The sequence below is a fragment of the Camelus bactrianus genome, chromosome 6, assembly GCF_048773025.1.
Source record: "Camelus bactrianus isolate YW-2024 breed Bactrian camel chromosome 6, ASM4877302v1, whole genome shotgun sequence".
In the NCBI taxonomy this organism is placed as follows: Eukaryota; Metazoa; Chordata; class Mammalia; order Artiodactyla; family Camelidae; genus Camelus; species Camelus bactrianus.
In genome coordinates, this window is record NC_133544.1 from 906860 (window position 1) to 921457 (window position 14598).

General features: G+C 61.8%; 2 protein-coding genes across 6 annotated transcripts in view; one reads left to right on the forward strand and one right to left on the reverse strand.

Annotated features, from left to right (window-relative positions):
* BRF1 (BRF1 general transcription factor IIIB subunit) overlaps positions 1 to 14598 on the forward strand; it is a 49407-nt gene that overhangs the window by 21060 nt on the left and 13749 nt on the right. For 2 of the 4 annotated variants that reach the window (XM_074364855.1, XM_074364854.1), the window contains exon 4: positions 8281 to 8353. In XM_074364855.1, the coding sequence (XP_074220956.1) occupies positions 8281 to 8353 (73 nt within the window). Of the gene's footprint in view, positions 1 to 5252; positions 5285 to 8280; positions 8354 to 12044; positions 12384 to 14598 lie in introns of those variants that run through there. The other 2 variants (XM_074364856.1, XM_074364857.1) reach the window with 2 other exon arrangements.
* Positions 9365 to 11932, reverse strand: BTBD6 (BTB domain containing 6). Of its 2 annotated transcripts, none has more exons than XM_074364860.1 (4): positions 11434 to 11932; positions 11257 to 11347; positions 10999 to 11117; positions 9365 to 10839 (listed from the first exon to the last, which is right to left on the reverse strand). In XM_074364860.1, exons 1-4 carry the CDS (start codon positions 11799 to 11801, stop codon positions 9807 to 9809), a joined length of 1611 nt encoding a protein of 536 aa, XP_074220961.1. In that variant the 5' UTR covers positions 11802 to 11932; the 3' UTR covers positions 9365 to 9806. The 2 variants fall into 2 exon arrangements, with proteins under 2 accessions (XP_074220961.1, XP_074220962.1); XM_074364861.1 differs by having other exon boundaries at positions 10999 to 11097; positions 11434 to 11462.

Genomic DNA, 14598 nt, shown 5'->3' on the forward strand with positions numbered 1-14598 from the left:
TCTCGTGTCTGTTTTGGGGAAATCTTAGGAGGTACTTTTTCAGACGTCATCTCTCCCCCGTTGTTTGCCGCGTCCTGGGACCCCAGTGGCACCCAGCCCGACCCTCTCGTCATGTCTCGGGCTGTATTTCGCGTTTCCCGTTCTGGTTCTCTCCTTCCCTCTCCCGGCCTCACTCTGAGCGCTTCCCGCGACCCGTCTCGTGCCGTGTGGGCCGCCCTGAGCGCGGCGCCGCCCGCGGACGTGCGCGTTCCCGGTGGCCTTTCTACGAGACCGCGGCTCTCGGGTGCAGCCCCCGCCCCTGCGGTTACAGGAGGGCCTGCGGCGGCCCCACAGCGGGGTCAGTGGCGGGGCTTTTACTGCATGAGTTTTCTTTCGGTTTTTGGCCTTTTGGTCTTGCCTGTTGTGGTGCTCGGTAAGTTTTTATGGAACTGCTGGATATGGTGAGACGTCGTGGCATCTGAGAGGATTTGCATCCAGCGGGGGTTTCACCTTCTCTGGGGGTGGAGGGTCTGTGGGGACCTGGCCCGGCTGCGCCCTGACTTGAGTCTCAGTGTGGGTTCGGCCACTGCTGGGCACGACCTGGCCGTCTTTTGCAGCAGAGGGTCGCAGGACCTGCCCGCTTCCTGGCCACTGGCTGTGGCCATGACTGAGCTCGAGAGCGGGCTGGCCAGGCCCTGAGGGCCAGCGTGCACAGTGATCGGGCCCCTCTTAGCAGTTTGGTCCCTCGGGTCTGGCTGCCTCGGGCGTCCCTGAGCTGCATTGTGTCCCCCTGGTGATTCTGGGTGAGCACCAGGCGCCACTTTGGCTTCTGCCCTGAAGGCGGCCGTGCCTGCGGGGAGCCGACCAGCTGGCTGGGCACCCAGCTCACCACGGAGGCCCTTCCCCTCTTCTGGGGTCTCGTCCGCAGGCTTCACATGGCTGCTGGCGTTTTTCTGGTGTTTAGACTTGTTCCCGATAGTGTGGTCACGCTGCCGCTCCCCTGGGGCTGCAGGTGGAAGTTGCTGGGGCGTCTTCTCCACCCTCCGCTCTCCTGCTGGTGTCCAGGCGCTTGCCCTTCCTTGTCCCGCAGTCCCCAGCAGCTCTGCCCGCCTGCCTCCACCCTGGCCCGTCAAGGACTGCCATGTATAAGGCCTGCTCACTCCATGCCCAGGCTGTCCAAGTCCCGCCCCCGTCCCTGTCTTCCTGCCGCGGCCAGTGAGGCCGGATCTCTGAGTGCCCGTTCCTCCTCCGGCCTCACCAGGCTCCAGCTGTTCTCAGTACCTCAGACGTGCGCCCCCCCTCCCCGCCCCTGGAGCAGACACTGGCTCGTCGGCCCACGAGAGCAAATGACCGCGGTTGGACAGCAGTCGGCACCGTGCTCAAGTCCGGGCTGTTCACTGGCCGAAGCCCAGTGATGGGCCTTCATGGGTTGGGGCGCCTGGGTGCACTAGAAAGTCGGGGGGAGACTGGCCGGAAGGTGGGGGCCTAACTCCCTCTGCTGTCCCAGCGTGTTGGGCTGGGGTGGGTGGAGCTGAGCCCCTGGGCCAGGGCAAGCTGGGTGCGGAGTGGTCCCCTGCAGCTGTAGGCCTGAGCTCTGACCTCCACCGGCCGTCAGGGAGGCAGGGCCAGGGGTGTGCAGCCAAGCTGGGTCTGGGCCCGAGCCTCGCCCACACCTCCTCCAGGCAGGCGGTAGTGCTAGCACAGGCCGTGGCGTGGAGCTGTGAGGGCAGGTGGCCAGCATCTCTGGACCCAGCAGCCTGGCTGCGCAGAAGACTGGTCCTCAGAGTGGGGGCTCTGAAGGGCACCTGTGTGAACGTCTCGGAGAGCAACGAGGGTGTCCTGTGTTGATTCTGTGAGGTAGGGTGCATACGGGGAGGTGGCAGCCGGGCCCTGGCTGAGGACTTGGGCACATGGTGTGGGGGGCTCAGTCGGGTGAGGGCCTGTGACGACTCACAGCCCTCGGGGTCGGGGTCGGGGTCGGGGGGTGGGGTGGGGATGGAAAGTGGGCTGGGGGAGAGGGTCTGGGCAGGTGAGGGGGTGGGCTCTTGGGGTCAGCTGTCCTCAAGGTGCCGCGGCTGCCCAAGCCCAGGGGAGAATGTGAAGCAGCTCCCACGGAGCCTGGCTGGGGGGCGGGGGCCTATTGCAGGCAGCCCGGGAGGAGGGCAGCTCGAGTCCCGGGGGAGTGCAGCTTGTGCGGGGGCTCTGCCTGGGCGCTCCGGGTGTGCCGGGGCAGGCTTGCGTGGCTGTGACCTCTGACTGCCAGTCATCACTAGCGCAGCAGGACAGCAGGACAGCAGGGCGCTGGCTGCCTGGGAAGGCGGGGTGTGGTGCTGGAGGGTGGTGGGTGCCGGGGCAGGTCCGTTCCTGCTCCTTGGTGCTGATGGTGCTGTTGTCCCTGGGACTCCCCTTCTCACGTCTGGGGGCCAGGAAGCGGCTGCCCCCCTGGTCCCGCCATGCCTGGAAGCGTGGCGTCCAGGCACACACATGAGTGACGTTCCAGAGCTGCTGGGTGTGCACACTTTCCCTCTGGGCGCCCTGCAGAACCCCCGGGAGAGGCAGCAGAGAGAAATGCCATGTTCTTTTGACCTTTAGTTCTGCCTTATTTAAATCTCTGTAAACTGTTCCATTTACTCAAAACGAGGCTCAGTTTAAATCGGGCCCTGCCTCTGCTCGTTGCCCCGGAAGCGCTGTGCAGACGGCCCCATCCCCTCCGGGCGCGGCTGGTCCTGTGGCGCTGGAGCCGCCCGTGCTCCGCTAAACCACCGCACACACTCTGGACCCTCAAGGGTGTCCAGGATCTCCAGAGGGAGTTCTGTCCGCTACCCTTTGTGCTGGTGCGCCCCCTCCAGGAGTGGCTCTCACCTGGGTGTTTGCCGGGCAGAAGCACCATCTGCTAGAGCCCGCGGGGACCCAGGCGGAGTGGCCGGTAGACCCGCGCTCAGGCCTCGTCCGCCGCCTTACTTGCCACGCCAGCCGGTTTGGAGTCGGGTCTCTGCACCGAGGTTAGAAGCAACTGCTTAGCAAAAGGGAACGGTTGCTGCGGAGGCCGCAGGCCCACGGCCAGCCTAACGGGAGGCTTTCCCAAGTCTCGAGTTGGGGGGCCCAAGGACACTGGTGGGCTCGGCCCAGGAGGGACGTGAGGGCGGGTGTGGGCGCATTGTTCAGGAAGCACTGAGTCAGACTGTCCCCCCTCAGACAGGAACCAAGCTGTCCAGACGCTCCCGTGGCCACAGGGCGGGTGCCCCGCTGTTGCCATTTTGAGGACAGCAATCATTTTAGCTTGGTGGAGAGTTGCAGCCCAGCCTCCTTGTAAAAACACACACATTCCCCCGTTATTTTATTGTGAAAAACCTCAAACACGTGGCTGAGCTGAAAGGCGTGCGCGGTGGACGCGCCCACCCAGGAGCCACTCAGCCTCCTCCCTGGCGCCTGTCAGGGCAGCGTGTGGACCCGTGCCCGCGGCCCCCAGGCCCTCAGCAGGCAGGGCTCCACTGACTAGATGCCAGCAGTTTTCGTGGCCCTCGTTTCCTTTTAAGGGGGGCTCTGCCGCGCTCCAGTGACCGGAGCCACTGGTCCCGGCCGGCCACCCTGCCCGGGAAGCAGGCCTTCACGCTGCCTGTGCTGTAGGGCGGGGCAGGTGGCCCAGCCTCTCCGAGCATCCTGGAGGGTCTCCTGGCTTCCTGAGGGCCCGCGGGGTCGGTGGGCCACAGTTGGCATCACCCCGCATCCTCACCAGCGTTTGTGGCCCTTGTGGGGGCGGGGGGCTTGTGAATTTGCGTTTCTGTGATAGCGACTGAAACATCTGTCCAACACTTTTGCCCATTTTCTTGGTCTTTATTTTATTATTGTTAGTTTTTAAATAGACGTCATTTTTAAGAGCAGTTGTAGGTTTATGAAGAAATCATGCAGAGTTCCGTGTTCTCCCCCCGCCCGGAGTTCCCTGTTAGTGTGCTGTGTTACCGCCGAGGGCCAGCGCTGACGCACTCGGACTAACAAGCCCACAGCTGACGGGGCTCGCTCTTGCTGGTCCACCCTTGGTGGGTTCGCCAAATGACCGTGGCCACGTGTCCACCACGGCGCATCACTCCCACAGCTCCACGGCCCTGAAGACCCCTGTGCTCCGCCTGCTCATCCCCCCTCCTCCCCCCGGCAACACTGCCCCTTTCACTTCTCCATAGTTTTGCTCTTCCGGAACGTCGTACAGTCGGGATCTGACAGCCTGCAGTCTCTCGGCTACACTGGTTTCCCGGTGACTCTCTGGCGTCGCTGCTTCTGCGTCAGTGTTCAGCGTTCGCTGTGGCCTTCCATTTCCCGTGTTTTCACTTTTCTCCTCCGAGTTCCTCTCACTGGCTTGTTGGTCTGCGCTGCAGTGTGGCCGGTCTCGTTGCGACGGCACTCCTGGGAGAAGCCGTGCCTTCAGACACCGAGGGACGGGGGCCTTCTAGTCAAGGACCTGGAGGGCACGTCGGATGCTCGCCGCCCCAGTGAGGCTCTGGCGCTGGGAGCCCTTTCTCCTTGCTGGGTGGGGTCCAGGGTCTCCCTCTGGGCCCCTGGTCTGGGCCCTGGTTCAGCTTCATGGGGGCTTGTTAGTTACTTCAGCGTAAGCCACAACAGACACGTGAGTGACACTCTTGTCACTTCATCTGACAAGTTGCCTTTCCTGGTGGGTTGTGTTTTACGTTTGTGTGTGTGTGTCTGGCTGAGTTTTGGATCACTTAGGATGTGTCCCAGTTACTGTTTAATCATCTGTGGAGAGCGAGGGCAGGTCCCACGCCAGAGTCCCCACAGTTGCCCTCCCCAGCACCAGTCCTATTGTCGTGCCTGCCGGCCGCCAAGGATGGCCCTATGTCTGTGCATCTGTCCCAAGAGCTGTGGGTCCTGGGACAGAGGACACTCCCCAGTGCCCAGCAGGCGCTCAGTGGGTGCTTGTGGGAGGCAGTGAGCGTGGCTGTGCACCTGTGGGGCAGGCTGGGCAGGAGTCCCGTCGGTGCAGCCGACACCTGGCTGGGCAGGACGCGCACGGGGGTGGGAGCTGACCTGTGAGGCCGCGCGCACTCCGAGGACCGTGTCGAAGGCCCGCCTCAGCTCTGCTTCCCCATGGGAGTGATTCAGGGGTCTGTCAGAAGTTCCTGTCAGCCCTGCTGCAGCTGCCTCGCTCTGCCTTCACGATCCAGTGCTGAGCTTAGCTCTGCAGCAAGGCTCTGTCCCCTGGAAGGTGTCAGGGGGCCGGTGCCTGTGGGCCTGGGTGTTGCTCCTTAACTCTTCTCTCGTAGACATGCTCCTTGACCTCAGTGACCTGCTCCAGGTAGACGCCTTTCCTTTCTCAGCCCCTCCCTGTAGGCTTGCACACACCTCAGAGGCCGGTCCGTGCTCCTTCCCTAGCTGGGAGGGTCCACGGGGCGTGGGTCTCTGTTCTGAAACTGGCAAACAGAGTGGGTAGGGAGGCCGTGGACACGGGGGCACGGTGCCGTCCCGGGAGCCAGGCAGCTCTGGCCTCAGCACCAGTGGAGAGACCCAGGTGCACTCAGTGCGAGGCCTGGGAGAGTCGCTAACGGGGAAATAAAGGGGCTCGTTTGCATACACTTTACACAGTACGGAAGCATTTACAGACTGTCGAGAGGAGCTGGCTTACTGGCTACCAGGGAAGCGTCTCTCCTTTCCAGATGACTGAGCATTAGGGAAAAAACCAACATGGGCCCCTGCGTGGGTGGGACACGATGGGGTGGGGAGCATCGCCAGGGTCCCCGACTGAGTGGGGCACAGCCCCGGGGATGGTGCTGGGGTTCAACCCCACAGTGATCACTCCCCTGAGGACGTGGAAAGAAAACAATGAAAGCACATGTGACTGCAGTGTGAGGGTTCATGCGGAATTCACACGAACTCCACCCACTCCTACAGGGAAAGCTTCCCCACGAGCCTGGGTGCCCCACTGCCCAGGGCTGGGCTTCAGTGCCCCCCGGGGCCCAGGACAGGTAGACCTTCCCCTGACCCACACGCACGCATGTGTTTGTGTCCTCCCAGCTGTCTTTCTAAATGGCATCTCAGAAGTCCCGCTGAAATACTCTGCGGTCAGGCTAAAAATAATCCCTTGGAATGGTGGAAATCCAGCACTCCGTGTGCCGTGCCTGGTCAGGGCAGGCCACGTGCCTGGTTTCCATCCTGGTGCCCAGGAGGACGGAGCGCGGGCTGGAGCCGGACAGAGGTCTGGAAGTGCTGGGGCACCGCCCGGGGGCGGGGGTGCCCAGCTCCCTTGCTTCACAGCTGTGGGAATGGGGGACCAGTCAGGGTCCAGATGGAAGAGGGTGACGGGAGGTATGCCTGCTCACCTGGCTGAAGCAGGGCCTGGGGAGAGACACGGTGCCGGCTAGCGAGATCCGGAACTTGAGGCTAGACCCACACAACTTGCTTTGACCCTTTAGCACCACAGATGGACGGTGAGCCCTGGGCCCCCTGGTCCTGGGCCGAGGCACCGGGAGGCTGTGAGGCGGCATGGCGGCCGGCGTCCTGGCTGGGCCTGGCTCTGCAGTGTCAGGGCAGATGCTGCTGCGCTTGCCTGTGGGCGTGGAGCGTGCCTGTCAGGGGAGGGTCCCCTGGGGGGCTCGCGCTGACCGGAGGGCTGGCCGCTCAGGGAGAGGGGCGGGAGCTGCCGTGAGGAGGACCGCTCCGTGGTTAGGCTGCTCCCGGGGTCAGGCTCAGGGTGACGCACGAGGGTCCTGACAGGAGGCCCCTTCCTCCCTGTGCGGTGCGGCTGACGCAGAGCCAGTCGCCTGCCCGGGGCCTCGGCCCCTCAGAGGCCAGGAGGGAGACCCCCGGGATTTCTCCCAAGCACTGCTGGCCACTAACATCTCTGACGGGAACTGTGCATGGCGCATGCAGAGCCTTCCTACAGTTGACTGTCCATTTGAAGTTGTTCAGAGCCCTTTTCCGCAGCATTCAGGTGTTCTTCCCTTGGGGCTGCGGGGTCGGGCTAGTGGGAGGTGTGGCGTGGGCAGGCAGGGTCAGGGATGTGCTGTGGGAGGGTGGAGACAGCACGCTGGGGCAGTCAGTTCCGTTCTGGCCTGAGCAGAGGGGGTCAAGATTCAGGAGCCGGGGGGGAACGTGGCAAAGAGCTGCGGTGTCTAGGGAGATGCGCACCCACACACGCACACCTTGGTGGCAGGCCCAGGACACAGTGCTCAGAAGGCAGGCTCCGTGAGCCAGCAGTCCTCATGACTGGTGTCTCGGAGGAGGAGGCAGTGGGGTGAAGGGTGCCCTGTGCTGCCTGGACGTGGAGGCCTGGCCCCTTGCTGGGCAGGCCCCAAGCTGGCTAGTGCCCACACGTCCCTCCCATGCCCCCACTTCTTAGTACCCTGATCCCCCCGCGGTAGCGGGTGCCTGTGGGTGCCGCCTGCTAGCCTCTGGTGGGTGTAGCACACACTGAGGCCCTCACTCTTCCTCGGCATCTTCTCTGGTGTTCTCTTGGATGCCCTCGAGGAGATCACAGGCCAGGCTTGGTTAGGCGAAGCAGCTCTCGGGGGGAGGTCAGAGGCAGAGGGCCAGGGCCAGCCCTCCTGGGAGGCCCAAGGCCTATGGGCAGGACTAGGGTGAAGACAGGTGTGCGGGAGGCGAGGTGGGTGGGGTTTCTGTAGCTCAGGCTCCAGATGGCGAAGGCTGCAGCTCCCCAGCCTTTCCCCGGCTCCGCACCTCATCCAGGGCTTCCCGCGACCCCTGGATGGTTCCTTCTCTGCCTGCCATCAGTGCTGCTCAGCAGTCTCCTCCTCGCAGGCTGCCTGGCCCTTGGTCAGCACCAGGCAGGCCATTAGGATAGTGCCTGGCCCAGCCCAGGGCTCCGTCGCCCCGGAGGTCTGCACCCGGGTGCTCGGCCCCGTGCCGTGCTGGCAGGTGCTGGGGCAGGGGCAGGTTCCACGGCAGGCCTGGACTTGAGGTGGGAGCAGTGCAGGGTCATTGAGGTCTGCAGAGACCCACGGCCATGACCGTGCTGGCCCACAGGGACACAGACAGGATGCCCCCGGTGCACCCCTGGGAGTGAGGCCCCACAGTTTGGTGCCTCGTGCCCCGGACGCTCCTGCTCTGCCAGCTACTCTTAAGCCGGGGTTTCTTCTTAGTGGATTCAGTCGCTGCCCAGAGGGCGGCGGAGGCATAGAGGCCGCCTGGGAGTGGGGCGTGGGGCGCTGGCTGCTCACGGGGGCCAGCAGGGGCTCTCGTAGACTGAGTGATGAAATGCACATTTTAAGAAAAAAGAAAAAAGAAAATGCTTCCTGCACGTAGATGCTGTTCTTAGTTGTGGTCTTTTCATAACAGGTGAACGTTTATGTGCTGGGGAAGACGTTCCTTCTCTTGGCGAGAGAGCTCTGCATCAACGCGCCAGCGATAGGTACGGCGGGGCTTATGAGTCTCCAGGTGGGAGGGAGGTGTGTGCAAGGGCCGGGACCCCAGGAGGGGAGAGATGTCACCAGAGCAGATGCTGGGGGCGGGGGTGGAGGGAGCAGTGTGGTGGTTATTTCTGGTTTAAAACCAGGATGCCCTGGTCTGTCCTCACAGGTGTGGATGAGGGTGTGGAAAGGGAAAGGGATGTGCCGTGTGGGTGGGGCCTTCTGGCCACGTCCAGAGGAGGTGCCCTGGGGCAGGAGGACTCTGCAGACGGAGCCGGGCCTCTCCCAGCCCCGGTCCTGCCCTTACCGTCTTCCCTCCTTTGTCTGTCAGCATCTAGAGGCATGTTTCCTCTTGTTAAGGAGGCGTACGTGGGGCCAGGAAGTGCAGTCCTGCATCACCCGTAGGATGGTGCCCGGGGGCTGGGAAGGCACTGTCCAGCAGGGTGGGCCAGCAGCGACACTGAGGTGGGGGTGTTCCCCTCCCAAGGGGCTACATCCCTGTGTTGAGTGACGTGGTCCTTCCCTCTGGGGGTCGAGCTGAGGTTTTCCAGAAACAAAGCGACTGGCCTAGGTGTCTGCAGTGTGGAAGGACGGCGGCAGGAGGCTTGAAGGGCCTGCCTTACTCCACAGCACACCTGGGGGTGGTCTGTTCCCAGGGGCTGGAGCCCTGGGCCTGGTGGAGAGCCGCCCCCCCCCAACCACCCAATCAGCGTCAAGCAGTAGGACTTTGAGGGGCTGGTCACACTTTAGAAAGGAGACACAACCTGACACCTGGCTTTTTCTAGAGCTCTCTGGCTGCAGACCCAGAAAGAGAAGGTAGAGGCCCAGGCTGCAGGCAGAGGGCAAACCCATGGACAGGTGGGCCTCTTGGGACCACACGGGAGTGCTTAGCTGCCAGCCGCTCAGCCCTGTTAGGGCTGTGAGCTTTCCTCTGCACTGGCAGGGAGCAGTCTTCATCATGTGAGAAACTGAGCTCCTCAGCTTGAGACTTACAGTCACTTACCTATGTGTGGTCTCGTTTTGTTAAAACTTTATTATGAAAATCCACTTAAATAGGTGAACTACTTTAAGGGACTTTTCCCATTGATCTGAAAGGAAAGTCTTAAGCTTAGAACCACTTAGAATAAAATCCAGGAGGGTGAGAAGGGGAGCAGAGCCCTCAAAGCAGGCAGGAGGTGCTGCCAGGAGGGGCCCAGGGTCTGCCTCGTGCCCCCACATCTGCCCCACGAGACGCGCACCCAACGCACAGGAGATGCCTCTGAGACCCAGCAGCCAAGGTTCGGCTGGGTGGAAGCGTCCATCATGGCTTCAGGCTATGGCTGATACGTACAGGAGGCGAAGTGCAGCCCGCAGGGTCAGTAGGGTGGCAGAAGGGCATCCGGCCCTTCCCGGGTACCTGACTGGCTGCATAGAAGGGGCCTGCCTCTCCCAGCGTCCCACGGCCACCACGGAGCCTCAGGCGTAGAAGATGAGCTCAGGGATCTGCCCGCCCTGGACCCCGGTCCCATTGGTGCTGTCGGAGGAGCACTGGAACTGAAAGGTCACCTTCCCGCACTGCACTTCCGTCATGCCCTCCTGCCCGAAGTAGCTGAGCTCACTGCCGTCCAGGACGGCGCTGGCCGTGTAGAAGGTGTCCTGTTCTACCTGCACAGGGTGTTCAAACCAGACGGAGAAGGTGTTGCTGGAGCCGTCGGAGACAAACTTGGTCAAGTTCTGTGCCAGGACCACCCCCAGCCGCTTGAGTTCGATCTTCACGCTGTACTCCGCCTTCCCAGAGCTGGAGCCGTACAGGCCCAGCCCTGCAACGAACACCCTCCTGTCCACAGCGAACTGGATGCTGTCGCAGCGCCCGCGGTAGCGCCACTGGTTGCTGCGGTAGGCAGAGGACTGGAAGCGGTGGCACCGCTGGGGGGCAAGACCCTTCCTCTTGGTCAGGGGGAAGTCCAGGAGGGGCTTGTTGGCCGCTGTGTACCACAGGAAGATGTTGTGGGTCTCCTCCAGCGTCAGGATGTCTGACTGGGCGGCACCATTGGCAAACTCCTCCAAGGTCATGGTTGGAATTCGGACCAGGTAGAGGGCTGGCCCCAGGACGTGTCTCTTGTTGCGGGGGGTGACCGGCAGGCCCTGCCTCTTGCACTCTGCCTCAGCCCAGCTCAGAACAGCCTCAAAGACCACTGCCTCCTTGGTGTTGAGGGCCTCCCGCGTCACGATGATTTCCAGTGTCTGCCAGTCAATCTCACAGAAGCCTTCGGACCGCAGGGCCATCTCTGCCTGTGCATCAATGACCTCCCAGCAGCGCTGGGTCAGCTCAGGCTCCTCAAACAGCCGGCTCTGGGACAGCAGCACGCAGGCGTTTTTGGCTTCCAGACTTGTCTCCAGAAAGTTGACACAGGCTTTTGCTAATGCAGGGACGATGTACTTCTTAGCAGCATAGAGCGTGGCCAGCACTGTGTCAGCTTCCAGATCGATCTCGTCACTGTACATGTACCTAGGCAGGACAGGAGCCAGGTCACAGGTTGCACAGGGCACGCCGCGTACCCAGGGCCTGGAAGAAGTGCCCATCGGTGCCGGAGCTGCAGGATGCTGGCTGGTGGAACCAGGCAGCAAGGCACCACCCCATCCTTGAGCACTCACGAAATAGACTTACTTTAACAAGATCAGAAAAGCTGCAGGCTCCACGTCAGGAATGTGGATTTCTGACTTGACTTCTGCCAGGTCCCCGTAAAACATAGCATAGAAGACGGAACTGCCAACAGCCAAGACGTACTGTGGAGGAGAGAAAGAGCTGCCCCGAGCCCCGGGCCCTCCCCGCCCCCGTGGCTGCCACACCCCAGGTAGAAGACAGGTCATACTCAGGAGGCGGCTGGTCGCCTCTGTGAGCTCAAAGGGCCGGGCCTCTACCAACCTTGTGAGCAGGCACCCTCTGGGCTGCGCCCGGGGGCCCCACGACGAAGTGGACGTCAGCCATGAGCTCGTTGTTGAACATCAGCGCGTTCCTGCAAAGGGCAGAGGCACACGACGGCGCTCGGGGCTCGGGTGGGCGCGGGGCGGGGGCAGGGGCGGGGGCGCAGCCGGGGCTCACCTCTCGCGCAGAGTCGGGTGGAAGGACTGCCAGTTGGGGCTCTCCAAGTTGTTGTTGTCGGGCACGGGAGGCGCGGGCGCGGGCGGCGGCGGGGCGGGCAGCGGGGCGCTGGGCCGGCCCTTCCTGCCCGCGGCGGAGGCGGCGGCGGCGGCGGCGTTGCTGTTGGCGATGTCCGTGGCGGTGGCGGTGGCGGCGGGCGCGTAGAGCTCCGCGGCCATCTTCGCGGGTAGGGCGGCCTCGGCGCGCGGGGGTGGCGCGCCGTGCGCCCTCGCGCCGCGCCGAGGCCTCGGGGGCGGCTCTGCGAGGACCAGGAGCGCGGTGAGGCACTGCGCCACCCGGCCGTGAAGGCAGGCCAGGGGCAGCAGCATGGGGCCGCGGCGGCCGTGCGCGCGGCGTAGCGGCCTGCCCCGGGCGGCGGGCGCTTCTCCCTCGGGCCGCCCCGCCCGCCGACCAGAGCCTCCAGCGCGCCCGCCCGCCCTCGTCCGCACCGCCGCGGCGCCCGCGCGTCACGCCGCATCACCGCTCCGCCCCGCGCGGCCGACGTGCGCCCCCGTGGCCCCGCCCCACCCCGGTCCCGGTCCCGATCCCGCCCCGCGCCGCAGACGTGCGCCCCCGTGGCCCCGCCCCGCCCCCGGCCCAGACCGGCGCGGGTGCCAGCAGGAGCCTGGCGGGAGAGTTGCGGGAAGGGGGACGTGGGGCGCGGGCTCGCGGTGGGCAGCCGGCGGCGGCGTTGGTGGCCTCAGAGCAGGACCCCCGACGCGGGGGGGTGCTGCCTCGCTACGAGGCCAGTCCTGCAGCCTGGGCGCCTGAGCCGTGCGGTGACCTCAAGGGCGGGGCGGAGCCGGTCCCCACGCTTGGTCGAGGCGGTGGGGAGGGGACCGGGCGCGCCGGGGGAGATGACCCCCAGGGGGCACGCGCCGCGCTGCGGGCCGCGGACACTGTTCTAAACGGTGAGGGTCGGCCCTGATGACCAGCGCGCGGAGCGTCGGTGTGGTGCTGCCGGTCATCGCTGTGCCGTCCTCCGCCAGTGTTCGAGCCGGGCTGCTTTGCCGCTGTGGAGGTCTAGGTGTTCTCTGAGTATTCTGGAGATTAGGCCCTTACGGGGTGGAGGAGCTGCAAGTACTTGTCTCGCTCTGCAGACAGCATTTTCCACTCCGTGTACTTGGCTGCACGGAAGCTTTTGGGTTTGATGTAGTCCCGTTTGTCCGTTTTTGCTTTTGTCGCCTGTGCTCTTGGTGTCCTGTTCAAGAAATCATTGCCCACCCCAAGGCCCCGCTCTTTCCCTGCTTTTTCTTCTGGAGTTTCACGGTTTCGGGTCCTAGCGTTAGGTCTTTAATCCCTTTGGAGTTAATTTCTGTGTATTGCCCTGACCTCCCGGCACCCTCGTGGGAGATCGTTTGACCGTGTGCGTGTGGGCCTGTTTCTGGGCTCTGTTCTGTTCCGTTGACGGACATGTCTCCCGTATACCAGCGCCGAACTGTTTCGGGTTCTATCTTCCAGAATTCCTTCCCTGGTGAAGGTGGTTTATTTATATACTTGTTTTTATTACTCCATTTTGCCTATTTCAAATACGTCATTTTTTTAGTCTTTAATTTTTCACTTGACTACCTAGTTTACTATTTCTTCCTTAATTAAGTGCTTAAGTTTGCTTAAAAGATTGTTGTTTAATTTGCTGATAATTTATTTGGAGGTGAGGGTACTGTGTCTCTTTTTCTTGCCTTTGAGGTCAAAGGGCACGTCGTGATGTTTCTGTCCTCTGAGATACATGGAGGCCAGTTTTCATAACAGTTTCACAGACTTTGGAAAAGAATGGTTAACTTTGTAGGGTGTTAACTTAAAATGTATTTGTTGAATTGAGTCGGTGGTGATGGCATCCAGTTCCTCATCTAGTCTTTTTCCCCCAGTCCATCTAATTTGAGAGCATTTTGTTAAAAATGTGGTTTTGAGATTTGTTTCCAACAGTTTTCGCTTCATTTCATTCTTGCTGTGCTCCGTGTGTCTGCAGATCTGTGATCGTCCTGTCTTTTAAGATCGCTGTGTTCTTTCTGTCGCAGAGCACTCGTCCCGGCCCCACTCAGGGCTCCCACCCCCGCCCCCCCGCCCTGCCGCCTGGGTCCCAGCACAGCCTTCTGTGCTTCACCTTTTTGCGTCACTTTAAAGTGTCTCTTGCAAACAGCATGTCATGCATTTCATGCTCTTGTCCAAGCTGGTCAGGGGATTTAACTCTGTCGTGTGATCTATACTTGTGGTTTGTTATTTTCTCCTCGTTATCTTTTTTCTCCTAGGTTAAATGCCCCAGTCTGTCCCACACCTACCCCAGACTGCTGGCATATTTGTCTTGAAATTTTTACCAGTAGTTTTAAACTTGCAGTTTTTTATTTCAAGAACTAGTCAGTGTCAAAGTCCCACCCAAGTCAGGATGAGACCCTCTAATTTAATCCCCAGCTCTGATGGGTTTTGTTTTATTGAAATTAGTTAGGAATCTTAACAATTCCTTTTTTTTTTTTAGGGGGAGGTAATGAGGTTTATGTATTTATTTATTTTAATAAAGGTACTGGGGATTGAACCCAGGGCCTCCTGCATGCTGAGTGCACGCTCTACTCTGAGCTGTTTCCCTCTTCCCTTAGCAATTCCATTTTTAAAATGTATTTGTTTTCTTCTAATAATATCTTTGTTAGGAACCAAATCACACACACGCACACACCCCCCACAAAACAAAACACCCACAGTGGAAGTAGGCGGTAGCTCCAGGCTGCCCAGGCTCAGAGCTGACCCTGCCTGTCTGGCACCTTATGGTCTCTGCAAGGGGGTAAGTGTTGGAGCTTAGTTACCAGCAAAGCGAGCAGTTGAGGACCTGTGACCTGGCAGCCCCAGGGCATGTGCTGCAGACAAAGGAGGAGCCTCACTTTGCAGAGAAAAAGGAGGAAGCTGGGGTGGGGGCGGGCGGTAGGGGGGGGCTGCTGCTTCCAAGGCCTTATGGTTTCCACCGGAGGAAAGTGAGGTCTCGGGGTGGTGGCCGTTTCTCACTGGCTGGGCTGTTGCTGGGCCAGGAGACAGCCTCTTCCCTCCAGGGTTGGGAGGTGCGCTGTGCAGTGGGTGTGGGTGCAGGACTCCCCAGCCAGGCTTCCCGGTCCCACAGCGCACGAGGTTCCCGCTGGTGACTTT